Source organism: Struthio camelus, chromosome 7 (genome assembly GCF_040807025.1).
Source record: "Struthio camelus isolate bStrCam1 chromosome 7, bStrCam1.hap1, whole genome shotgun sequence".
NCBI lineage: Eukaryota > Metazoa > Chordata > Aves > Struthioniformes > Struthionidae > Struthio > Struthio camelus.
This window is the reverse complement of record NC_090948.1, coordinates 19,621,446-19,648,734: the sequence shown is the minus strand read 5'-3', so window position 1 is coordinate 19,648,734 and position 27,289 is coordinate 19,621,446. Positions and strand designations below refer to the sequence as shown.

Genomic DNA, 27,289 nt, shown 5'->3' with positions numbered 1-27,289 from the left:
TGGTCTTCCAGCTCTACATCCTGGAGCCAGCCTCGCAGCATGAACCCCCTGGTCTCCTGACCCACACCTACGCCTTAGGCCACACTATCTACTCTGCCACATCTCCTGGATTTGGTTTCCTCTCCTACGGTGTGTCACCTGACCCATCTTCTCGCCTTAGATTCTCAGCTCGAGACAAGTTTCTTCTTTTCAGGCTATAATCAGCTCACTCTGATAATACTTTGGCTCTGTCTCCCCCTCTAGCCGGCATTGACTTTTGGGCCCAAACACACACACAACCTAGCTAAATTGCTTTGGCCCTCCTAAATCTGTGCACATAAAGCTTATATAGCCCACGACTCTGGTATATAGCTGTCAAGACAACTGTCTCAGCTTCAGAAATCCTGGAAGCTCCCCAGTAACAGTAAGCTTTGTGCAAGGGGCACAGGAACAGTAGTGGGAAAAGCCATAGAGCCTTGGGTCCTGTTTGTTACCCAGTTTTTGCCTGATGGCAGCAAAGTCTGATTACAGAAAAAAAAGTAATCTCTGAATACTGAGGAACGAATGAAAAAGGAGATTTTCCTAAAATCAATATATTCTCCCTGCATGTTCATGACAAATGCGTTTTTTCTGTTCTTGGCCAAAAACTGTTGTTGCCTATCAAACAACTTCTGGGTGTCCTTTTTCTGGCAGACGAATGACAGGGATCAAGGATGTAGGCTAATATATATAATTTAAGAAAGGGGCATCAGATTTAAATAGCTTTGAAAGATGCTAAACAAAAAAATGTTGATATAAAATGTTTGTTGCATGCTCCATCCTCAGAGACCTCACTTTTCTCTTCCCCCACTTTTTTTTTTTTTTCTTAGATTACAAAGCTACAGAAGTTCTTCTCTTAATCGGGGTGAGGGAAGGAGGCTGCAAGTTTCTTATTAACAATGACTACTTAGCACAAACATTATCACATACCCTAGTTCTCTGCTTAAGATAACTTTTTTTTCATTTTGTGCTAAAAAAAATGTCAACAACGCATGAACTATGACAAGGACTGAACCCTCAAATATTATTCCAGTGAAAATTCTGGCTCATTAACAACTATGAAGAAACTTCTCTAACAATCACTTTGTAAGCAGCAGAAAAGGCTGAGATGTAGAAATTCCTTTCTATGGGAAGAAATTTGGTTTCAACCCTATTGAAACATATTCTCAAAATTTCTTATTAATCAGAAATTCTGAATTACATTACAGAAACAACATCTTCAGGATTGCTGAGCAAAAGCTGTGTTCTCTATAGTAACAAAGATGTTGATAAGAATGTGAATTTCACCAACCAGCTGAGGGAACTCCAGGCATCTGTGGTTCCTGAGCACAGCCTGCGACTGGACTCTCAGACTATCCCTGGACTACCAGGACCTGAGCTGCAGCTCCTCAGTTGGGAGCCTGAAAGCTCTGAGAGCCTCTGAGAGCATCTGAGAGCAGGGCTTCCAGGCCCAAGAGGCGTGTCTCCTATGGAGCCTGCTTCATAGGAAGCAGGCTTTAAAAAGCCTTCAAAGGCTTTTTAAACTCCTATCTCCATGACAGAAGTCCAGCAGCTCTGGTACGGCTGTCATTCCTAGATCCACTTGACTTGAAATTCAGACTTCTGAGTTTCGGTATATTTGGAAGCCTTCGCAAGAACTGACAAAGAGCTGGGGCAAATGCCAGCAAGATTACAAGTCCTTATGCTGGGGACTCGGAGCATTTAGGGTACTTAGCTATTGAACAAAAACCTCATAACAGTATTTCCAGGAGCTGGACTACTCGTATCTGTAAAGTTCATTGCTCTGGTCACCAAGTGAACTCTTAAAGGACCGAATATTAAGACCTTGCAACTTTCTTAGTGCTAAGAAGGCATAAGTTGAGGGGACTATCCCAGAATTGGGGACTCTGTGTTTGCAAAATCCCTATGTCCAGGACAGGTACCACATAAAATGCTTAATGACGGCGCCTATAAAGGTTTTGAGAACTCTTCCTTTTGAATCATGAAGGGACACTCCCATTAAAGTAATGGACTTCTCTTTAAACATATAATGCAAGAGAGATTTTATCTCCAGAAATTGCAAATATTGGAAGAAAATTAGTGGAATGTTATCTGGTTCAAAAGAAGTCCTCCAAGCATAAAACCAACAAACCTTGAGATCTTTTCAAGACTGACTTTACTGGTTTTAATAAACTCACTTCCACTTTTGAAGCTTTAAGAACTGAGTTCAAAAATTATTCCAAGAGTATTACTGTAGATTAACACACATGAACATTATTCCTAGTTGCAACAAGAGAAGAAACAGTTAAATTTTTGGTTCTAGATTTGACAACTATTTCTAAATTATGTCCACAGTTTCAGGTCTGTATTGAAACTTAACTTGTGGTAGCAAAGCTGAGGAATGGTTTTACCTGGTGAAAGATATACATCCACTTGACAGAGACCTTGGTATCATGTTACATATTTTCAGCACAAGACTGGATTTACTGCAATGAAGTCTACATGTGGCTACACCTTCAGAAATCTTGAAGCGTGGAATTCAGTAGTCCACCCACTAAGATGTGTCCTGTATTATCCCATGTACATCGGCTTTCTACTGGTTTCAGTCTGAACTTAAGTTATCGGTCTGAGCGATAACGTTCTAAATGGCTTGTGATCTTTTTACCAGAAAAAAGTTCACTCTCCCTCATATTGGCCTCATATTGCGTCTAGTGACCAGCACAGACGCACAAGCTAGAATTTTTTAATTGGTAAGAGAAAGGGAAGAGTTTAGACCACTTTCAGTGTAAGCCTCTCACCTCTGAAAAAAGCATCTATTCCTGGTCTGAACAGCATAGGTCCAGCCCGCGTTGCATATGCTACTGTGAGGGCTTCTGTGAACAGATGAGAACAAAGAAGAGTTTTGCGCTCTGCTGGCTGTTTTAACTGTCTTGATAAGGTATGGTGGGGGGGGTCATATGCTCTAGACACAAAATAGATACCCTTCTGCATTTTTTCACAACTTTAGAAAACATAAGTAAAAAGGCTGTCAGCAATTCTGAGTACCATAGAGTTTAAAAATGGCACTAAAAATGCAGTTCCCACAAAACTAAAAGGCATGTGGGGAAGCAAGCAGGTTCCATACCTGCTGTCTAGCCATATGCCTATTAAATAGTGATGTTTTACAGTTTACACTTATACCGTTAACTGTATGAATACATGGAACCTGTAAATGAACTACTTAATAAAACTGCAAGGTTAGCCAACTTGTTTATGATTATTATTTTTACAAGTAGAATAAAATCCTTCCTTTCAGGTTCAGATGGAAACTTGTTCTCATCAGAGAGCTATCACCATCACTAAACAAATTGCATAGGTGGATTACTCAAATTTTCCTTTCGGTACAGTCACACATTTGTTACTCTCTACTTCCTCCAGCATGTCATGTTTCTCTGACAGCACAAAAAAAGAGCTCCCAAAAAAACACAGTCTGTAGACAATATTCCCCAGCCCTGCAAAAATAATCTGTCCAAGCTGTTTCCTAGTTTGGAAGACAAAGAACTATACAGAATTTTAAAAACAAAAAAACATTTTTCAGGCTAATAAATTGAAATCAACAATTTGTTATATTTACTTGCAAGGTACCTCATTTAAACTAAGTCTCCTCTCATATAAATTATTAACATATCTTTTTCTTCAATATCATATTTCACTGATACTTTTAAACACATATACAACCCCCTTAGTCCCAAACCTTTTTACAAAATAAATTCAGAATTAGCCAGACAATCCATATTCTTCAATCAAATAAAAACAGAATCCTCTTACACTTCCGAATATGTTTGCACAATGCCTGCACAAAGGTAATGATATGTTTAAATAACATGTATGACAACGCATACAAGTATTAAAAACTAAAACATTTATCAGAGCATCTTTTAAACACAATAGAATTTCGCCTATATTGTACATAAACATTTTGACAAAGCCCTGTTAACAAACTGAAATGTGTAATATGTGTTCAAATGCCTAAGGCTTTTTAGAGATCTTTAAATCAGGACATGATTTGACAAAATGAAGCGCTCAATGGCAATAATAGTTTAAGCTGACTTTGCCCCTTATTATTCCACCCTTGTACTAGATTCTTTTATGCAAAATCAGTTTCTAAGAACAAAAATCCAGGAAGAGGAGAGGCAAAGGACAGTTTACACAGGAATTGCCACTTAACATCAGTTCACAAACTCAGATATATAAGCTTTTACTTCAGTACACAAGAATATTTATCAGTGTCTAACACTGTACGTAAAGTGCACTATAGCAAATCTTCAACAGCATAAAGCTTTTGGCTTTTAAAATGGCTTTATGTAGTTTATCGTTACGAGGTAAAATATCTGTTGATCTAGATCCACCACACAAATGTTCTACTATAATTACTTAATAATTCATTACTTCTTTTAGCTTTTATTTACAATATCTTATATAGGTATCAAAATGTAAATAGCATCTACAACGCAAAGGAAGCTTGACTGCAAAGTTTTTTTCTGAGTGGCAGAATATATTCCTATATATTTATTCCTATATAAAATTGCAAATTATTTTTGAAGGTACTTTAAAATAAATGCATATAATTTTCTGTTTTCATAACATATTCTAGTTCCATCCACGTCACTGTTACTGCTGTTTACATTTTCCTTTGCTAGTGCCTCCTTTTATTTTATTCAAATAATCGGTACAATACCAATCGTATTTGGGCATGCCTACTCTGTATAATGAACGATGGTGCAACGATGCTAAACTATCACCATCGCAGCTAGTGCCGCAACCAGAGTCAGATTTTGAAGGATTATTAACTGGGGCTGTCTATTTTGTTTTCAAACCAACCTCCACAGGGGATTTCCCTGCCTCATGAGAACGCTCCAGTTCAGGTCTGAGCGAGCAAGCAACAGGTCAAGTGCTGTACAAACCAGACATGTCTATAATTTCTTTCTTTCATGCTCACATCAGTCCTCACCCGCACTGCTCTCAGGGCCTTTATACTTGGATCTTCAATTGTACTATACCCTCTTACTACATTGGAAACCCTTCTTCTAAGTACAATTTTAAATGAAGAATTGCAAGACTTACGTTCTAGTAAAACAACAATAAACGAACACATTAACTATGGAGACATGAATGTCAATTACCTATGCTTAAAGTCTTTAATGGAGCAAGACAACAAGCTGAAAATACGGCCTCTCCTTTCACTGCCTGCGAAAAACAGTAACAAGAAACTCTTGCTATTTTTGACCAGAACAACGATGGCAAAATCAGAGAGGGGTTTTCTCTCCTTTCTTCAACAGGCTGAGCAATATGAAGAAACCCAACCTAAAAAGATGCAATGCTAAATTTCCTATTGCTGATACTAACTCAGGCTAGCACACAGCACTGAAATTACTACACTGGCACTCAAAACCTGTGAGTGTCATAGCAGACGACAATTGTTTTCATCTGCCGGATCTCTCTACAACATATGACACATCTATGTAGCTATCTTGTCTGAGAAAAACTGGCAGGGTCTTGATGATGTGCACAATAGTTTGAACCATTTCTGGAGCACTGCAGTCCACAAACACTGATGGAAGTATCATCTTCACTACTGAACCACGCTAGGATCAATATATTTCCTTTTTTACACCTCCAGACAACAGGTGAACTGGTTAGACGACACGCTATATCCTATGATAAATACTCCACTGCATTTGACAACCGAGTTGTTATCAACATCAATTAAAAGTTCTCCTGTTTGGGTGAAATTAAATCATGACTGAAGTTAAATCCAAGTATAAGAGAGGATTCTGGACAGATGAAAATAACCCTTTTATGAAAATGCAGGGACAGTGCAATTTTCTTGAAAGGTACACACCCACAAATGATCAATGCAGCTCTGACTTCAGAATACTCTTGGATTTCTTACTGAAGGCTAATGTCTCAGGTAATAACATCTCCAAGAAACACTCTCTGCAAGTGTTTTTAGAGAGGAGTCTGTCTCATTCTGAGGGAAAAATAACTGCTGCTAATACCTTCGTCATTTCTTGGCTGTATTATACCTCTGTGACATACCTGAAAAATCAATCTTCCACATCCAGAAAACTACAGAACATCTCCTCATCAACAGAGACCATTAGAGTAAATCAGCTCTTACCTCTATCTCTACACAGACTTTCCACGGAATTTGAAATCAAGTTCAAGATCTTGATGTTTTTTTTTTTCCAAGTACTCAATTGTTTGAGCTCAGAATATAACAAAGCAAGGGTACACTATACAGAGCACTGCTGAGATCCCCAAACTAGTGCAAAGTGTGTTGGTACACAGTGCAAACACATGCAGGTACTAGTTCAGATTCTAAAAAAAGGTACGGCCATATTAGCATGTCAGTGAGCCTGAGCTAATTACTTCTGCTGAGACTGAAAACTGCCAGGGTGACTAAGTTGCTTCCAGTTTCAGACCTCAGTCGGTTCTGCCTATAGTTCTCAGATGACAAGTTGGGCTTTTCAGTCCCCATGACACCCTTCCCTTGGAAGGCAGAGCTTTGTGCTGAGGGGACAGAACATCCTTAGGGTCTCATCCAGGGCTGGGACATCGAATCCCCTGTGCTCCCTTTTCCCACTCTGTAGGCAGAACATCCACCACTCTGCACCACCAAGTTCAGGTCTTTAACCTTGCTCTCCAGAGTTGCCACAGGAACACATATGCTTGATTGTTTTTTCATCTTCCCATCCCCAGAAAAAATAAAAAACAAATAAAAGAAAAAGAAAAAACAACAGGACACAGCATTGTACACACCTTTGTCTCCCAGAGAAGGTTCAAAATAGATATAGGAAGGTTAGTCATGCTGCTCAAATGATACCGAAATTCACTTAGATTTTACAGTTTGCCACCTGTACCTGCTGTTCTTATACCACTGTAGTGCCTTTCTCTGCCGTTTGACTTGCCTAAAGATAAACTAATTAAAATCAGAAAGGCCAACTCATAGGGATGCAACTGTAAATATGACATCTTCATCTGAGTACAAACTATACTATCAGTTGTCTGTAAAAATAAGGTCAGAGTCTGCATTAAGGAACTACGCTCAGAACTCTGTAATGATTTTGTCATATTCCTGTACAACTTTGGGTAAGCCGTGATACCTACATGCTTCCATTCTGCAATTGTTCAACAGAGATGTTACTTCCTTTTGCTATAAGATAACATGGTGATAATACCCAAATGCTTGATTATCTTGGGAAATAGTCTATTCTAAATATTAATTCAAAATATAATTTTTCTTCTTTACAAAATCCTGTTTTTATGCAATAAATTTATACCAAGAATGCCTTTTTCTTGTTTAACTTCCAAAACTGACCAAACTAGACCACAGAATGGTATTCTTCTTGTAGACTATGACTATCAAAATGGAAAGCTAGAATGTAACAACCATCTGCCAGTAGGTATTTTCCATATAGACAATCCCTAAGGTATTTGAAGTGATCAGATATTTGAAAGGTGACAGATCCAGGAGAAGATCAATAGTAAATAAGTAATGAATTGTATGTACTTATCACATTGTGCTATCTAAATAACAATGACAACAACAATAATAGAGTATAGTGCCTACTCCTTTCTGAAATTCTGAACCAAGTCAGCTCATGAACAGTAAGAATTGTATAAATATTTGACATACTAAACAAAGGAGAACCCTAACAAAAATGGCTTAGGCATTAACTACTGGGATGCAGATGGGAATATTTCTACCAAAAAAGGCAAAAAAAAACCCTGAAAATATGTCTACTTTTGTAATAACGCTCTTAAGTTTTACAACCATTTTTACTTTAGTATAGCAAGTTACTATGAGATAGTGCATTGCAAAGAAAAATTCGGAGAACACAAAAATCTTTTTATCTGTTAATTTCACATATGAGTACCTGAAGTACAGAATATTATATAGTATTGTGGTTTTTTTCAATATTCCCTATACTTAAAGTGGACAGGGTTCAAAAATTAAATCTTTATTACCTTTAAGCATTGTTCTTCCAGTTGATCCTCCAAAGATATTTAGAAGACCACTTCTTGCTCCTAATGATGTCGTCGCTTCTAGTAAAGCACCAGTTATATAGTTAGAGAGTGCAGTCCTCTGCAAAGTGGCACGATATTGACAGTAAGCACCTGTTACACATGGTTTTACGCAAAAACCAACACCTTTGCATATACAGTCTGCATCTGAAGTTGGGAGCTTTCTCAGAAGATGAGGAAAATATTCAAGAATATCTTCTGCTCCTTCTTCTGTCACTGTACTGAAGATCTGTGAAGAAGACAAAAATATGAAGTGTTAGTTCATTTGCTTAGGATAAGACACTCAACATCAAAACCAGCATGACTTGTTGCAAAGTTCAACAGCCTCTGCAAGAAAGCACTGAGTTAGAACACTGCATTTATGTATTAAGCCTGAAAATTCTGAGAATCCAAAACTGATCCGTAAAGATTTTGCGTGGGACTCCCAAACTGGCTATTTAAATAAGATTGCATTCTAGCTTTAAAACTGGTTAAAAGCATTCTAATGGAAAAGAGTTTTTTGGGGATCCCCATAATATAAAAATGTGCCACATCAATAAATCTGGTCAGCATTTAAAATAAAGAATATACATGAAATTATTTATAAGACTATACAATATTTTGCATTCTCAGTAAAATCTTACAGATCTTAGTAGCAGAAACCCATGTCCATGCAAGCATCGTGCTTTTTTCTGGCTGAGTAGGGAGGGTTTTTGTGAATAGAAACAGTTTTAACCACTGTGAACAATCTCAGAACATTCTGGTGTCACGTTCATAGCATTACTTCCAGCCTACGCACAGGTCCTCTATTTAATATTGGTTTAGAGTTCTCTTTTTCCAATATTTGTGCTCACACACTAATGAACTTCAGGCTGTGGCTTAGCAACTAAGTAATGTTTGCTTATTTAAAAGAGCCTAATGATCAAAGCAAGAACCTGGAAGAAACCTTTTCATTTGTTATACAAGGAAAGATTTGATTCTTTGCATTCTTGTAGGCTGACTTACTCATTAACCTTAATAATTTGTTTCAATGATCTGTATTCTGTAATTAAATAGTGTAAACTACCAAACTAAAAATTAAGATAGGAAAAGGTCATTTTAACAGTCACCAGCATGGCTGCTGAGACAATTTTCACAAGGCTGTCCCCCAAACGCTCAGTAATACATATAACTGACATCCTATCAGTTAAATCAGTACTGTCACATAAGTCAATAAAACAACTTTATCTGAAATAGTTATTTTAAATTTCAGTATTTATCCAATTTCATGGAAACAGACGTTAATGTAGGAAATGAAAATATACAAATTTTGCTCTTGCCAGTCCTTAGATGCGGGCAAGAAACAAGCTTTAAGAAACAGGAAACAAGGCTTTATGACTCGTTTTTGTGATTAACGGCTTGCTTCTTGTTGCGATCCTTCCCCTCATATGAACAAAACGCAGCTATCCCTTGACATGGCAGAAAGCGCATCCGGTTGTATGATGGTCACACACGTGTGCTAGATCAAATGGTGAGAAACTGTTCGCACAGTCTGTGCGTATCACACGTCAGGGGCACTCACAATCTCACCATAGGACAGAATACACGTCCAGTCACATAACCAAACAGGCAAGCAGCTCCCAGGCACATGGATCTGCACTTCTGTCATATGACTTGCATTGCCCCAGCATGTAACTGAGGAGGGTTCACAAGGTATCTGGCCCTCTATAAGCAGGAGTTGGGAACAATGATGTAATTCGTTCACTCACGTAAAGACACTGAAAATAGCAGAAGCAGCTCCTCAAAACGTTTCAAATTCTAATTAATATTTTGGAGTTTACTTTTTGCCATAACACAGGAAATTAGATATAAGGCAGCATTTATTAAAAAATATATTTCTTTTCTCAACTTTGTTAACTTTGTATTAATAATTTATTGGGAGACCAATCAAATTTTATTTAAAATGCAAAAATGTATTAAATGGTAATGTAATTCAATGATTTCAAAAGAGCACTGATGTACTTATTAAAACAGAATATAATAAAAAAGGAACTTTTTTTTTGCATTGTGACTATGACTTGTAGAACTCAATTCTGTTAGAAATATTTCTTCTGTGATTCATTACTCAATACAATGCTGAGGAATCTTAAACTTTTTTTTTGTAGGTTTTCCAAAGTTTATTTTGTATGTCTCTTTTTTTTTGTTTTTTTGTTTTTTTTTCCTCCTAACAGGCTTCTTGAAACATTAAGTTTTCACTTGAGCCTCTATCTTCTTTTTTTCATTATACAACTGTCTTGCGGACTCTTAATCCCTCAATAAGAACACTGCTCATCGTCACCTTTATTCAGGAGAAAAATACGCTCTTAGAGCGTGCATTATCAGCACAGCGTATGTGCACACTGTAGTCCATCTACCATTCTACCATATAATTAGGTAAGAGTCTGCAGGGCATAGTGGGATGAGCATCTCATATACCTTTCCAAAAGGTGTACTGTAAAATAGTCAACCTGTCTCATACATAGATTATGAGTGTGACACACACAGCAGAAACAATTAGTCTTTTTAGCATGTTAAAAAAATATTTAGTTAATGAAAATAATTTAACTTCTCAAAACTGCAGTTACTTTCCAAAATATTTTTAAAATTGGGTTCTGCAACTTATAAAGGCATGTTCTGTTGCCTACACTAAACTAAAATTTCTTTCAGCTGCCAAAGCAAAGAAACCATTTGTTGACAGAAATAGGCGACAGTGTTTTGCTGGAGAGATTATATGTAGAATAATGGTATTAATCTCTATTGTATAAAGTAGACTTCAGGGCACTAGCTGTCTCCGAAGACTCTGTGCTTCATATAACATTTTCAAATACTGTCTCTTTTGATGTGTTAAAGCTCTGAATGTTTTACTTCTTCTGCACATAGATGAAGTTACAAAAAAAATACAGACTCATAATGCATACACTTGTAATCTACTAAAAAAAAAAAAATGGAAACCATCAGAATAGGAGCAGAGCCATCAGGTAACTGACGCAGAAAAATCACCTTTCAATGAGATTGCACCAGACAACAGGAAAGATTAATTCTGCCCAGGAAACAAAAATGTTCATTCCAAATGAGGGCTTACATTTCATCCTGACAGATGTACTTACATTGATCTATATCACCCATTTTTTCTACCAAGCATGACTGCTGTAATTAAAAAGGTGAACCAAAAAGAGTAAAATGTAGCATTAAACAGACAGCCTACCTGTCAAATAACAACGATTCGCAAGGGTGTATCACTCCTGATTCACTTTTGCCTTCCATATCAATTTAAAGATTTCAAAGTCATCTGCAGCCTGATGCTGAGGTATCTCACACAGACACCAGGAAGTAGTCCGCAAGAAAACTATGGGTAGTATCTGCATCAAAAGGTGTTGAAATGCCTCAATTTTTTTTTTTTAGTCAGTACGGCGGTACATACTGATTTGATTACAGTGAGGAACCTACGGTGAGCTTTCTTACCTGTACTATCGTAACAAACATGCACATAAATGGTAAAATTATGTGCAACAACAGGATCTCAAGATTTACTTTAGAAAATAAAAAACATACATTCTAATACATTTTTTTCTTTTTAAAATGATAAATGAAAATAAGAAATGAGCTAAAACAGATAGCTTCATGCACTAATATAGCAGTACATGAGTATCCTCTGGCTTTAAGACATTTTCAGTTTCTTCTGCTTTTTAAAGACTAAGAAGAGTTTCTGGAGGTAAGTAAAGAGAATACAAAAATTACTCCTAACAGAAAATTTTCCAGAAGGCTGCAGAAGAAAAATACACTTTCCAAATTACAAATGAAAGTTAACTTTGAAATAAAAATTAAATTCAGACAGAATTCCATCCTTAGTCTTACAAATAAGTCCATATTTGGGAAATAAATGGAAACAAAATATAACATTCAGCTGTTAATAATGTATCTAATAAATCATAAAAACTTTAAAATATTCAGTTTTGCTTCTAGTAACTTAAAATGGTATGTGCAAGTTAACTTATTGACAACCTTCAGGCAATAAAAATTCTTTACAGTGACAACAGAAATATGTTGTTATGATATTTGTTAAAAATAACTATAAGAACAATTCAGTCAAGCTGGTCTTGAAATTACTCAGGATTTTTCTCTTATATCTTGTTTTTCTATTCAATCATCTCTACAATTACAAGTTGCATTATGTCCTTTTTTCCAGGCATGCTACTATAGGTTCACTACATAAAAGCATCAGAAACCTAAATATTGTAGCCATTCTTATCATTACAGAGTCTGACTGATATTCCTCCCAAATGAAGCTGCAGTTCACAGGTGCTGATGTACTGAAATACACACAAAAATACTTCTTCTGATTTCTCACTTAAGCTTACATGTTTCTCTTTCTGTTTATTATAGTGTTTTAGCTGTTTCTCTTTTCATATTTTTTTCTGCTTCAGGTATTCAGCTTAGAACCTCAGGGTATGACATCATTTTGTCAAACAAGCTGGTCACTGCAAACAAACTCCAAAAAATGGACTTACGAACAGATCAAAGACTCCCTTGCGTTAGTATACAGGCTTAATTTCTTTATTATAATAAAATAAATATATCAAATATTAAATAAGTTCAAAGTAAAGATTAGCCATGCAAAAGTATGTTTATTACTACTACGCTATAAAAATAATAGCAAATAAGCCATAAAGGGACCTCAACAACTAAACGCATCATTTCTGACAGATACCTGCCCAAACCGTTTCTAAAAAGCCTCCATCGATATATCTTGACAGATCAAAACGAAACATTGAAATATAAGAGGCATACACATGCTTAATTTGTACCACGCATTCTAGTCTGAATTCTTGTTTACCTACCAACAAATTAATCTTGAAAGCACTACCTACAGAATGTTTCTGTTACAAAGTGCTGTGCAGCACTTGTGCTATACAAAGCCTTGATTTGTTAAATATTGCAAAAGTAATTTTAAATGCCTGTAAAACCAGACTGGTAGATTATCAAGTAATAACCCTCAGGACAGCATGTCTAGAAGGCTGTTTAAATGTCTCCTTTGAAAACATAAGTTTTATAGAACATACGAACCAAGTCACAATTAATATTACCACAGGAAATGCTGCTTTTTCAAAATTTGTTTTGTTTCAAGGAGAATTTTTTCCGTTTTGGCAAAGAAAACTGTTCCCTCAGATATTTTAATCGGATCAAGTTAACAGTTGTAGTATCTTGGAAATCATGTCCAAGGACCTTTCCATAAGCTTTTACACATATTTATCCCACCACCATGTAATTCAAATATGTCTAAAATAGAATATGACGGAAGTTTGCTTCAAAAAAAGCACTTTGGACAGGAAGGCAGGAATACATTATGTGAATAGGGGGTGGGGAGGCAGGTGATCCACACTGATTAGCCTGTGATGTTTCAAAAAAATCACTGCTTAAGTGCAACTGCAGAACAGATTATCTTCTGAACATCTTTTGAAAGATGTTGCCTACACCTAGAGCCAGGATTTGCAGAATATCATTGGCCAGTTTTTCTGAGCATGTGGGGGGGGGGGGTTTCTTTGTTTTCTCTTTTTAACCAAAAAATTAAAAGAGGTCCTATTAGTTCTTGCTATTATCACCTCTGGAAAAATGTGATTATTTTAAAAGTGCAAATGGATAGATTTCTTAATTAAATTACTATTAATGAATTACCTTTCTCCATATTCTTACCTGAAAAATAGCTCATGTCATTAATTTCAAAATCCCACCCAACATTCTTCTGCCTAAACAAGACTGAGGCCATAGTTTGAGGAACGTTTCTTTTAGCGACAACGGCAACGTTCATTTCTGACGTTATTGCTTTTAACATGTGCTCCTTGATCCAGTACACTGTGAGGTCACACAAAAAGTGATGTTTGCGCAAAAGGAGGGCAAAACGAGGGTGAGAACGAGGGGTGAGAAGCAACGGAAGAGGGCAAAATGATGGGGCTGAATAAATCAGTCACTTGATCACACTCCGTACAGTACAAGGATAAGTTGCTTGATTTTCAAACATGACTGAATAAACTGTGAACTGGGATCCGCAGAAATGCTGAAAATCATGCCAATCTATGAAAATGAGACAAAGGTGAAATTGTTGGATTGACTGTGCTTTCAAAACATGCTACACAGGTGAAGTTATGGGAGAGAGCTGAGCCAATCTAAGAGCTTGCTACAGCCAAAAGCATCAGTCCCATTCCCTCCGCCTCACCCTGCTCCAGGCTCCCCCTGTACAGCAATAACCTCTCCCTTTCACTGGCTCTGGAAGGCGGCTGAGTTCTACTCCCCCTGAACTCCCCTTCCAGAGGTTAATTTTTTGTTAGTTTTAGTAAGCTGAATCAACTGAGAACAGGGTCAGATGAGTATCAGAGACAGTGCAGGGCAGAGGATGGGAGTGTGCAGTGCAGAAAGTACATCACTTTTGGCAGCAGTGTGGTATTAGATTGGCATGGTATGCTGGTACCAAGAGCAGCAGCAAAGAAAGAGTGGGTCAGGGAAAGGAAAGGCAACGCAAAAGGTTCGTAATGTCAACAGACGAGAAGGAGAAAGCAGGGTCAACATGTACTTATTTTTACAATTCAGCCAAGCCCATCTAGTAAAGAGGGGACATGGCTTCTCCCCCCCAACCTCCATCATGTGTTCCTGCCTCTCTCATGTGTCAGTGCTAACGCTTGTCCTACTCTCCGTGAGCCGATTCACCTCCATCTTTCCAATAACACTAGGAAGTAAGCTGTGGAGAAGACGTCCATTAACCCCTTAATAACAGCTCAGAAAATGGGTAAGCTAGGCCTGTATGACCAGTGCTGTAATCTGAAGCAGAGAGCGGATGAGAGTATGACCGAGCAATCTCTGCACTACTCTGCTTTGTAAAGAACCAAACACCTTCTACCTTCCTCTCCTCTTCTCTCCCTGTTCCTTCCCCCCGTCCCTTGAAAAAAAGGGATGCTGAAGACAAAATTTACTTATTTCATTTTGTCACAGCTAAAAGTAGCTGTTCTGCTGTCAACTGAAAGGACCTGCCACTGATTTGGGTTAAATTCAGGTCATGCCAACTCATATAGAATTCTAAGTCAATACTGAATAATTATTGACCTTGTTTTTCATCTAGCTCATATTTTCAAAAAAAACATTTTCTGTTGAGCATAAAAATAAATCAATATCATTATTTTGTATAGTCAATTCTCTACTTTCCATTTGCAGTTATCTAGTTTGAATAAAAACGATAGGTACAGAGGCACTTGGCTGACACCGTAGAGCCAGCTCATCTGAAAAATGAAAGTTACCTGTTTCTTAGCACTGTGTTTGGCAGAGAACCCAGTTCTGAGAAGGCTTTCTTACTTGTATCTCCTTATTGCTTACAGCACCACACAAACTAGTTGTACTGTTTCCCTCACCAGTTTCCTCTGTGTTCTCATAATGCTCAGATATCTCTGCAGAGAAATTCACTATAAAAATTTGGCTAAGAAGATCTAGCACATAATCAAACTCTGTACAGATGGATGTTTGTAATGGGAAAGGAAAGAAATTTTTTAAATAAAACTTTCAAAGCTGCAGCAAAAATTGATGTATCACTTTTTCTACTGTTCCCATTAAAGTAACTGAAAAGTCTGAAAAATATTTTTAATTTGCAACAAAACATAAAGACATGCCTGAAAGTAAATATTTAATATTCAATAGCAAATTAACAAACAGTTGCATACCATTTCATTAGAACTGAAGTTTCTCCTACAAAAAGGCCCATCTCCTGCAAAATTGCAAATATTTGCAAGTACTAATTTTTTTAATGAACAAATTGATAATTTTATCATATTTTGGATAATTTTACATACTCTGTCATTATCTAGTTGGTTTCAGGACAAAAGCTTCATGTCATTAAGAGTTAAGATTTCAAGCTACAAAATTATTGCTATAAAAAAGACAGTAACAAGAGAGACTGGAAGTGACCAGGTATTAGATTCAAACGTATATTACTGCAAACGTTCTGCACTACAAAAGAGCAAACATTGGCCAGCCCTTCATGACTTTTATAGAAGGAAAAACAGAGGTACCACTCCATATCCATAATTCTCTGGTTTACGGGAAGAAGGAAATCTTTAACTAATGGACTTTCTAAAACATGATGCTGTTGCAACTATTTTTGATTAAATGATTCATGATAAGAACAGAAATATGTTAAACACACTAAATTCTGTCATGTCCATTATGTCTAGTATACTATACTGTTCTAGTACACTATTATTTATTTCTCCCTACCATGTACTTATGTCCTCAAGAAGCCATGCCAGAGCCCCACATCTCAAACAGTTAGGCAGGCTGTTCAGAGCTAAAGGAGGTTACTAAGTTTGACAGAGATAATGCTGTGAACAACAAAAGGTCTCTGCTCTATTGGAATTGTTTCTGAGCTCTGTTCACTGACATGTCTTCTTTGCATTAGTGATAAAACAGGTGAACGCTTCAGAAATCCTTCTGAAAAACTGAACTCATTTAAAAAAAAAAAAAAAAAAGCTCAAAGTATTTTCCAGTGTTTGGAGCACAAAAGGTAAGACATGCAGATTGCTTAAACATCATCATCTTGGTGGCACTCAGCTACCCATGACTCATGATCAAATGAGCTCACGCCAGAATAGCCAATCCAATTTTTTGCTAAGCGTCTTTACTAAGCTCGAATATTTTACAAGACTTCAGTAAGTCAAAGGATAAAAGCTGTGGTCAATTAAATTCCAGTCCTAACTCACTATTCAAGATGAATTGGATGATGACAAAGAGTCATTTGCAACCTTCAGTAAACTCTAGTGCAACTCAAATTTGCATGAGATTCACTTTTAATCTCCTTTAACATACAAAAGCCTTTATTATACAGAATACTGTTAAAGTTGAAAGTCCTCCACAATTCATGCAAAAAGTGAGTTATTTCTGGAAACCCATCCAGTCTGAAGAAACTGGACTGATAGAAAATTTATAACATAAGCAATAGGCAATCTTGTCTGGTTGTTTGTAGAGGTCATTATAAATTCAGCAAATTTGTCCAAACAGAGTTCACTCCATAAAATTATTGTATTTTAGTACCAAAGCATTATGCCTGCTAAATGCACAGTAAAATTACAAAGAGAGGAATTTGGCAAAAAGTGTTTTTGTAGTGAATTTTTATGCGAGTTTTATCAGGGGGTAAAGACTCTAGTTCCACACTTAACTGTAACATTTGAGTAGTAGATGGTATGTTGCAGCTGTCTTCACAAGCCCAGCTGTTTGCAACGGAATCTTATTTTCACAGAATAGAGACTTCTTCCTTACATAACAGTGAGTATTGTATATGGGTACTCCAAGCTTCTTTAATTTATTGCTTGGACCTATTGCAGGGTTTCTCTCTAGGTATACTGTGGCAAACATTAAAAAAGCTAACTGGAAGCAATTGCAGTTCTGCAAATTGGGGTCAAGCTCACAAATTCCCACGAATCCTCTCCTAGCATCTCATGATCCATCTCTTTCGGCTAACAGGCAACATTTTTAAATAATTAATAACCATCCTAGATTAAAAAAAAAGTTCTATATCATAATGCTGTTCTTCAGTATCATGATGCTGTTCTTCACACCCAACAGTTTTTGGAGATGTATTTGAATGTCACCCTTCAGTTTCGCTGCGCAAGCCAAAAACTGCCCTGCAAAGCCAAGCTGATAGTAGTTTCAGCAATGGCACGTGCCACCGAGTCTGTTTCCATCTTTTCCAACAAGAGAACTGCCACCTCCTGAAGGAACTTTTGCTGAAAACATTGCAGTGACCTGTCCGCTTTGGTCATTTGGTGTAGTGATGAATCTATGTTCAGGAAACTGCAGTAAAGGACTGTTTTCACATAGTGTGACATGCACAGCATCTCCTACAGCATGTCAGGATGACAAAGAATAACCTCTGGAGATCTTGAGGGAGGTGATCTCAGAGGTGCAGTAACAGCTCATTAGCAAGAAAGCTAAAGCTATGAACACGCACATACGCAGTGAAATAAAAGCAATTGTGCAAAGACTGTTCAGAACATAAGGGGTTAACAGTGTCCTCTACATCTTAATTTGCTCATATCTTACTATCTCTAAGCATTTTCACATGGTGCTTAAACAGAATATCTAGACTGCTGAGATGCTAATTTTTGTAATGGAAAAATGCCTTAAAATATCTCTGGACTGCTGAAATGCTGTTTTGTACTTGAGAATATGCCTAGGAAATAAGAGAGTACAGCGCAATAGTGCAATCTGAAACATACTTCAAAATATACTAGGAATGGTGTTGTCTCTTCTAGGAGGTAAAGAAAAAAAAAAAAAAAACCTTGCTCAAAATGTCAGATACACACACTAATCAATACTGCTACAGCTCTGCACAGATCTGACAAATGCATTATTTATTATAGGGTGGATCAGGTGTTTTCAGGATGGTGTGTCCATAGGTGTTTTTTGCATTTAGTCTGGAATACCATAAGGAAAATCAGGTAACACTTTGAGAATGCCAGAGACAGAAAGGTTTGTTTACTGCAGTAGCAAATCAGCATGGAAACACCAAGAAAGATAAAAGAGAAGATTTCTGAGTAGATAGCTAAGGTAGAAGGAATTTGAATATGACTGCACTGATGATGCTTTGAATTGATCTCAATGTAGTCACCAGAATGAGTAGGTGAAAGAGGAAAGAAAGGAAGTTTAGTAAAATTTGTGTGTTGTGACAAAAGACTTTTCTAATGCTTTTGGCAAGACTGTGGTTTTCAAAGAAGATCTCTGCTGGCATCATTTGCAATTGAAGACAGTGAGTAAAAGCAAACTTGCCATGTGTTGGGGCCTCCTCGCTGACAAGGCTGGGCAAAAAAAACACGCCACACACAATGCCAAGATACAGTCTAGGATATACTATCACTTTTTTCTTATAACGGGAATAAATATCCTGAGTCAAAAGGAAGTTATCCTCCTCAGGACGCCACACACAAAGCCAAGATACAGTCTAGGATATACTATCACTTTTTTCTTATAACGGGAATAAATATCCTGAGTCAAAAGGAAGCTATCCTCCTCAGGGCAGGGTGTGCTCTACTGGCAGATGAGGTATCTACAGAAGTGTCTCAGTTTCCTTATACATTTAAAGGAAAGAATACATCACAGGAGAGGAATAATGGTTTTCAGGCACTTCATCATTAGAATCAATGCTGGCTCCAGAATACTCAGAAGCTACACGAATCACACTGTCTCAGCACGAGTCCCAAATTCTACTTCACTTGTGGCATGTCGCAAAATTCTGCTATTGTAATAATGAGGCACTGCTGGAGGCCCACATGTTTGCCTTTGCTTCCTATAAATGAGTTTTACGTTTTAACAATCTAGATCAAACATTGCAGTGACCTGTCCGCTTTGGTCATGCTTCTAGTATTCGTCTTGCCCATGCCCCTGTTGCAAGGTTTGTTATCAAAAGCTTTTCAAACTTCCTCTCTCATCAATGATTAAGATGCTCTAGGATCTTTGTAGAACACCAGGACAGAGTACAAGACAGTGCGACAGCGCGCCTTGTTACACAGCAGTAACGCTCACTTATTCAAAAGGAATTTTTGCTGTGTTTCAAATTTTACACACTATATTGTAACTGGACAAATAGGACAGAGCAGTAGAGGACAGCAGGGAAACAGATTAGTCCATCCCGATAAGAGGGAAAGCACTATGGATGGCTGCTGGAATATTGCCAAAACAGTGAGAAAGCACAGCTATGCCCAAATATTAATATCCATTAACTGATGTTCTGTGAACTTTCTACAGCTTCAATTGCAATTACAGAATGTGCATTACCTCATCAGCCAATATTCATTATGAACTGCATCCTGTTAAGGATGAGATCATTTCAAGGAGCAGAAACTGAATTTAATGAGGATCAAACTGTCTTGCAGAAGTAAACTTTAAATGTAACTCAACAATTTTGATAAATGATTATCAGCCATCCCCATTCAGTTCTGGTACATCATCAATGTCTCAGCCTTAGTCCTTTCTTAAGGAAAATTTTTCACTCTTGATCTAAAGGAAATTAAGATATAGTTTTAAAAGATATATAAAAAGTAAGCCTCTCCCAAATGAATCTGAAAGTTAGATTTACTCATGACCAGAAATCCTAACAGCCAGGCCCAAACTTGTAACAATTCATCAGTTTCACTTTTGATAAAACTTGGTTATTATCATTTACTACCTTTCTATTTCTGTCAGGCAATACTACTTATTATTTAAAAAGCCACTACAGAGGGATGGACTTCTTAGATGACCTCCTTAACTGCAAGAGGAATAAACATTAACAGTAAATTATCACTCCTAAAGACTCTAAAGATCTTCAAGAAACAATCACGAATTCGGTAGTTTTCCTTGTGATATATTAAAAATGACAAAGTAAAGTAAAGAAAAGAATTTACAGATTAACTTTACTGGTTTGGAAGTTAGAAAAAACAGTGTGATATAAATGGGGCACAGAATCATCAAAGCATCTCCATCCTCAGAAAGTCCCACTTTTGTGAAGAACTGTCCAACCTTATGCAGAAGGAATTGTAAAATAATGCTTGCCACTTCTCTCAACAGACAATACGCATTAGACCCAAAAAACTACTAAGAAGAATCAGCTTCAGGTATCAAACAGAGGCTGACAAAAGATACATCAATTAACTGCCATTTGAAAAGTTGTTTGCAAGTATTTAAAACTTCTACCTGAACTAGGAGAAAATGAAAGGATGACACTAAAGGAAAAAAAACACAAGAGCTCTTCACATCTTCGTATCACTTTTTATCAACGTGAAAAAATGCCCTTGTCAAAGACAGATATAATTATGAAAGTAGCCAAAATTTCTGGAATCTGATCCACATAAGGTACCAAAAAGATCAATTTCTGGTCAGCCTTTGCTATTTCTATTTCTGTCAACACAAAAGTATACATGAAAATACATACTTTCTTAATAGTTACTAATTATTTGATTACTAAGTTTTCTGCTACTTTTTCCTTCAGTCTACACTGTAATTTTCCTTTTTTTTTTTTTTTTTTTTTTTTTCTACTACTTCTCAACTTAGTTTTCTGGGCTAACTTCTGTTAACTGTTCTGCTCTTGTCAATTCTTCTTGTAGTCGCCAATCTTTCCATTTTCGAAATAAGTGCTTATTTATTTGCTCCAAATTTTTATCAACAGATTGCACTTACAAGTAATATGCTGTCTTAGAAGGTAATTAAATTAAATAAACTACATTTAAATAGCTGTGCTATTTCAACCTTACTCTAAAAATAACTCCAGCTAATGTTCTCCATATGTTCTTTGCTGAGAAGCTGATAGTTTCTCTAGTTTGATGTGGTCCACTTTTTAGACCAGCTAGCTGATCATGTGGACTGGAATTTCTTGAGTTACTAGTTTTCAAAACTGTCTACTGAGTTTTTAATACCAAACTATAAACACTGCACATATTTTGTTCCAAAATCATTCTATACTTGTTCATATTTTAATAATGACTTTCAATACCTCTTACTGATTATCTTGCAATTGAACACAGTGCAACAAAGATACTCTGCTCGTTTAAAATTTCTCAGATGTTCCATAAAAATTATGTAAAGCAAGAAAGAGACTAGCAGATTGACTTTTCTAAAGAAGAACAGGTGTTTTACTGTAACTAAGTACAATATCTAAAATAGTAATTAGGATTAAAATTTCATGTCAGAAAGCTGACTGACATCATTCACAGTTATACTGCTTAGATGCTAGAATATTACATGTGCCATGACTGAATAATTCCAACTTAAGAAAGCTGCAGTTCTACACAGTAAATTCCACTCTTCATTCTCTGCATTTGGAACACCAAACTATAATGGAGTACCACTATTAAAATGAGATCTTAGAACTTTTCCAATGGAACCAATAAATAATAAGAAATTCTAATAGAAACCACCAAAAACTATGTTCAACACATCTGCAAGTGGTTACTTCCCTCACAGGTCAACATAAATTAGTTATTTTATTAAGATCAACAAAGGTTCCAAACAAGTATAAAGTTCCTCTTTTTTCTTTTCCCATACCCTGACAGTGTGATGGATGCATTCAAACAGATGAATGCCAAGCCTTTCCTCAGTGAAATCTGTCACCTTGTCCATCAAGGGAGTTTAACAGCCTATTTTCTCTGCTTCTTTTCATTCACTTCAACTATAATTCTGTATGTGCAGCATGAGTGAGTCTAGCTTTCTTTTAAAATGAAAAAAAAAAAAAAGCATATCAGATAACCATCTTTGTGTTTTCACCTTACTAAAAGTGATCCTCACATTTAAGTAATCCTCCACAGAACTTACATATTTAAAAATAATTGCACACACAGATGTGCACTATTATTTAAACAACGTTGAAGGACAAACTTATTTCCATGTTTCTGAACAATAAACTGACAGCAATTTTGAGGAATAAAAAACAGAATAGAAAAAAAATTAAAACATCTCTTGTCAACAAGACCTTCTTACAAATGAAGAAACTTATAGCAAACCTAAATGGTGGCCATGGAGGACCATGTCTCACAGGCTTTATTTCCCGATTTGAATGCTCACAACTTCAACGTTCCTGGACCAGCCTAACATCAGTAAGGTGCCCTGCCTTCCTTGGGGCCTGTCCCCTCCCCATTTCAGTAGTTCAAAAGTTCTGTTTTTCTTCTTCTTTCTAAAATCTTATCTATTTAGCTATAATTATTTCTGCAGAACTCTGGCTTTACCTGCTCTTTTCAAAAAATATTATTATTTTATGTATACTTACACAATTGATTCAGAAAGCTTGGATTTTTGTCTCTTTGCCACTAAAAGTCAACAAAAATTAATTCACACAATGTGATTATTCCGATTTTACATTCATTATGCAACATTGCATCCTTGTGACTAAAGGAATTGCCTACAATTTCTTATGAAGGGCCTCCAGCTCCAAGTAAATGTGAGAAATATCTCATACAAACTTTATTAAATGCCCATGAGTGGATATGCCAGCTAGTAAAAAAAAACAATCAAAATCCTTGAGATCACCAGTTCCTCAATGTATTGGGCCTTGACATTGAAAAATTGTATTACTTCAAATGTTAATACTGCAATTACTAGAAAGATACACATACACACACACACACATATATATATATAAAAATTTGTCTTATTTTAATAATTAACACTGAAATGATTACAATATTAAGATAAAGCACATGCAATTAAACTGTCTCTATATTTATACTGTCACTATTACTATTTGTATCAAAGGAACACCCATATTGGGATTTTATTGTACTATACACTGTGGACATACATTGAAAGGCAGACCTTCCCAAATACGCTTTCTAAAATCTATCAGAACATAAGCATTATGTACATGTGAAGTGCCACAGAACTTAGATGTATCTCTAAATATTTTCATTTATGACAAACTATAATCAATACTGATGTAAAGATCAGTTGGTATATTACTACATTTGTAAAATTTCTGCATCCTGCCCATTGTGTATAGCTAATAAAAGAGCAACTTGGAGCATTTTCCTTAGCACAGGAAATCTAGTTCTCATTTTCTAATTTTGTAGACACTGAATCCCTGCCTATTTGTTTGCCTGTACTTCAGCTGTTGGGTTCTTAGGGTCACATGAATAATTATAAGATTATTTTGGATAGTACTTAGGGGCCAGGAAATTCTCAGAGTTTTCATGACTGAATTGTTTAATAGACTTTTAGGTCAGGCTACAGAACATGATTTCATGAAACAAAATAACTTTGTTCTATAAAGAGGCATTTTCCACTCTGAGGTTTTTTTTAATTACCTAGAAATAGAAAAGGCATCATTCCTTGCCCAAAGTAACAAGAGAATATTCATAATCAGAGCTTAATTTTAAAATGGTAAGTTTAATCTTAATTTATGAATAAAAGTAATTGTGAGTTTTCATTCCTCACTGTCCATCATACCCAACAGTTTTTGTTCATGATGAACACTTAGTAACAATCCTAAAAAAAAAAAAAAAATCTATCTTGTAAATTTTTAGAAGACATTTTTTGGCTAAAAAATAAGCAATTGCAATAAACCAGCATGGTAGAGTGAAGCAATTTTACTCATGTTCATATCTTGAACCCTAGTCGCTGTGCCCTGTCATTAATCTCCAAGGAAGGTCGCGTTCTATCTATAGGAAGAGACGAGTACTGAAGAGTTTCAGCTGAAACTCTCAGTTGTAGCTGAGAACAGGTAAACCAGTGACCTAAAGCAATAATCTCCCTGTTTCCTTGTTTTCAATTGCTGTGTTCAAATGTTGCCTCATATTAAACAACTGTCCTGCAGAACACAGTATGCTGAATTTTCACAGTAAATTTTTATGTTGTGATCCATAACTTTGATGGTGGATAGGTAATATACACTAATTGCCATATTCATATTAAGACCACTGTATACTAGAATAAAACTGTACTAACTGAAATGATTATTACTGGAAGAGTTTTGAATGCCTTCATCCAAATTTGCTAAAAGGATGAAATGATGGTAACGCTACCAGATTGGTTAAAATTGATTGGTTTGTTTTGTCCTATCTCCAAACAGAGTTTGGAAGCCAATTCCAAGATCAAAACCAGAGAAGATCATTCATTAATTGTATTTCCAGTACAGTTCTTGTTGCCCAACATACACAAAACAGCTAATGGAATGTTCTGCAGTTTTCAAAAGTCCTAATTCCTTCATCAGAGCCAAAGGTGTTTTTACAGTAATTATATGTGGGTCAGAAGAGAGAGGGAAAGGGATGGAGGGAGCAGACGGGGAGGGGAGGGGAGAGAGTGGGGAGAGAGAGAAAGCAGGGGAGAGAGTGAGGCGGAAGGGAGGAGGGAGAGATGAGGGGAGGAGAGGGGGAGAGAGGAGGTGAGAGTGGGAGGGAGAGAGGGAGCAGAGGGGAGGGGGGGAAGCAGGGGAGAGAGTGGGAGTTTGTTCAGCATTTAAATTATGATTTTTAACCGTTAATAAAGCAACTGTGATTCTGAAGGACCAGAGTGTATGTTCTCCTGCCTTTTCCCACTGGAGTGGAATGTCACTTGAGGCTCGATTTTTTAGAATTTAAAGCATCTGGCTTAAGACCAGAAGAACAAAAATATTTTAAATTAACTTTCCTTATTCTCTGGGGATTGTTACAGATCCAGGGACTACAGTTTAGGCATCCATGAGATTTATTTTGCTTTAGTGTCAGCTTCAACTAAACTTTGTATATATAACAGCTTCCTTAGTAAAATTCATAGCCATCCTACTCAGTGCAATCATTTTTATAAAACTGCACTTTTATTACAAAGAATTACTTGCATAAGTGACCTCTGTATTAAATGACAAATACACTATTAAGATCTTTACATGGCATTTTGATCACTGTAGGATCATTCTGAGAGTAAACAGGAATCTTTTTCTTGCTCAAATAGTACTGTGATAAGAATTTGAGTCACCAGTGACCAAAATAGAAAAAAAATACCTTACACAGACCTAACTGATCTTTACTTTAGTACAAAATAAAGAAACAAAAGATCATTTTCAGTCTCTTATTTTCTCAGTAACATATCAAGGACAATCCATTCCCATGGAAAAAATCACATGCATTTAGTAACAGAAGTCTCATCAGATCCAAGATATTTTATATATAGAAAGAAACTCCCCAAACGGACTACCATACTAGCATAGAAAGAGGAAAAGTCAATGCTGTGGTGAACAAAAAGTGATTTCCATTAGAGAGACAAACTCCCACACTTCTAAAACCAAGTCTTTGTGTTCCTCCTTTTCAAAAGTTACTCTACAAACGGTCCTAATGCAGTTTTCTAAAATGAAACCTCTCTATGAAGATGCATCTGTCAAAGACTATATAAAAACAGAAAATGAAGCAAGAGTAAAAGTTTAGTAAAAGAGCTGCTTTTCAGAATTTAAGGTGGAAAATGTGGGGCACTACTTCAGTATTATTAAAATAACTGATGCAGAAAAGAACACTTAGAATGAAACACAATTTCTCTCAAAATTAACAGAGAAGTAAGGAGTAAAGATGGAATTACACCACAGTACAAATAACTTTTAATAAAAATCGTAATGTATCACTCTCCAGCTTTCTAACAGCTTTTTGTTAAATAATTGCAGAGTAGCACAAAGCAAAAAGTAGGTATTTGAACCCCTTACTGAAGACCTCAAAGCTTTATTGCAATATTCCCAACCTATTTGATTTTAACCTAAGTAAAGCTACAACACTAAACTACTCACGGATTAGAGAAGCAAAACGCTTCCCGTTATACAACTGAAAATGAGAAAAGCTGTCACAAAGATATAGTTTATGTTCATTAAGTATAATCATCACAACTTACTCCTGATAATCACCACAGCTCACAGAATAAAAGAGCATTATTACATTATTTTAACAAGCAGACACTTGGGTTCCTCATTATCCAACCTACACACTAAAATGCTTGGGCCAAGTCAAAAGCACTGTTCACAGTTTAAATTCCTGAAATACAGCACTTTACTGGAAGACTAGCCTAGTACACCCAAACATTACACGACTTTCAAGTTTATTCAATTTTTTAAAGTGACAACGTACAGTTGAGAAAAGGAAACAATTCTCTCACTGGGACCACTAGTGTGCACTGAGCTGCCTGTAATTTTAGTTTCTAAAGTAAATGATGGGAGATTAAGACAAAATTGTATTTTTGGTATTTATAAAAACATACATAATAATCTAATGCCATCCTGGTTGTGTTTCTAATGAAATCTTTTCTATTGATTACATTGGGTGAAATGTTAGGTACATAATTTGCTTTTATTCATATTTTATTTTCAAAAAAAAATTCTATATGTTCACTTTATGATTTCAATATACTTTACTAGTGAATGGCAAGCATCTTGTATAAATCCTCATTGTACATGCACTATTTCTTCATTGATTTACAGTAACATACTAATGTAACAGAGAAGTATTCACTGGGGGGTTTAATGCCGACATCATTGACTGTGTCTAAGTACAAGAATTCTGTTTATCAAAGCAAAAAAGTATGAAAAAGCAAAGCCTATAACTATATTTATAGAATTAGATCAAATACTAACCAAACAACACAAGAAGCCAGAAGTTCATCCAAGTTTTGCAACTTAAATACTAAAATTCTGTAAGTGGCTTTACAATCGATTAATCACAGCAAGCTCATAAACATTCATGCAACACTGTATGCACAATTTAAATAAAAGGCAAATAACATA

The 27,289-nt window shown here is 36.2% G+C and overlaps 1 protein-coding gene across 1 annotated transcript in view; it reads right to left on the bottom strand.

Moving 5' to 3' along the window:
* Positions 1–27,289, bottom strand: part of PLCE1 (phospholipase C epsilon 1) — a 167,797-nt gene that overhangs the window by 85,637 nt on the left and 54,871 nt on the right. Inside the window, exon 3 of the mRNA XM_068950063.1 lies at positions 8,008–8,293. Within this exon, the coding sequence (XP_068806164.1) occupies positions 8,008–8,293 (286 nt within the window). The remainder of the gene's footprint in view (positions 1–8,007; positions 8,294–27,289) is intronic.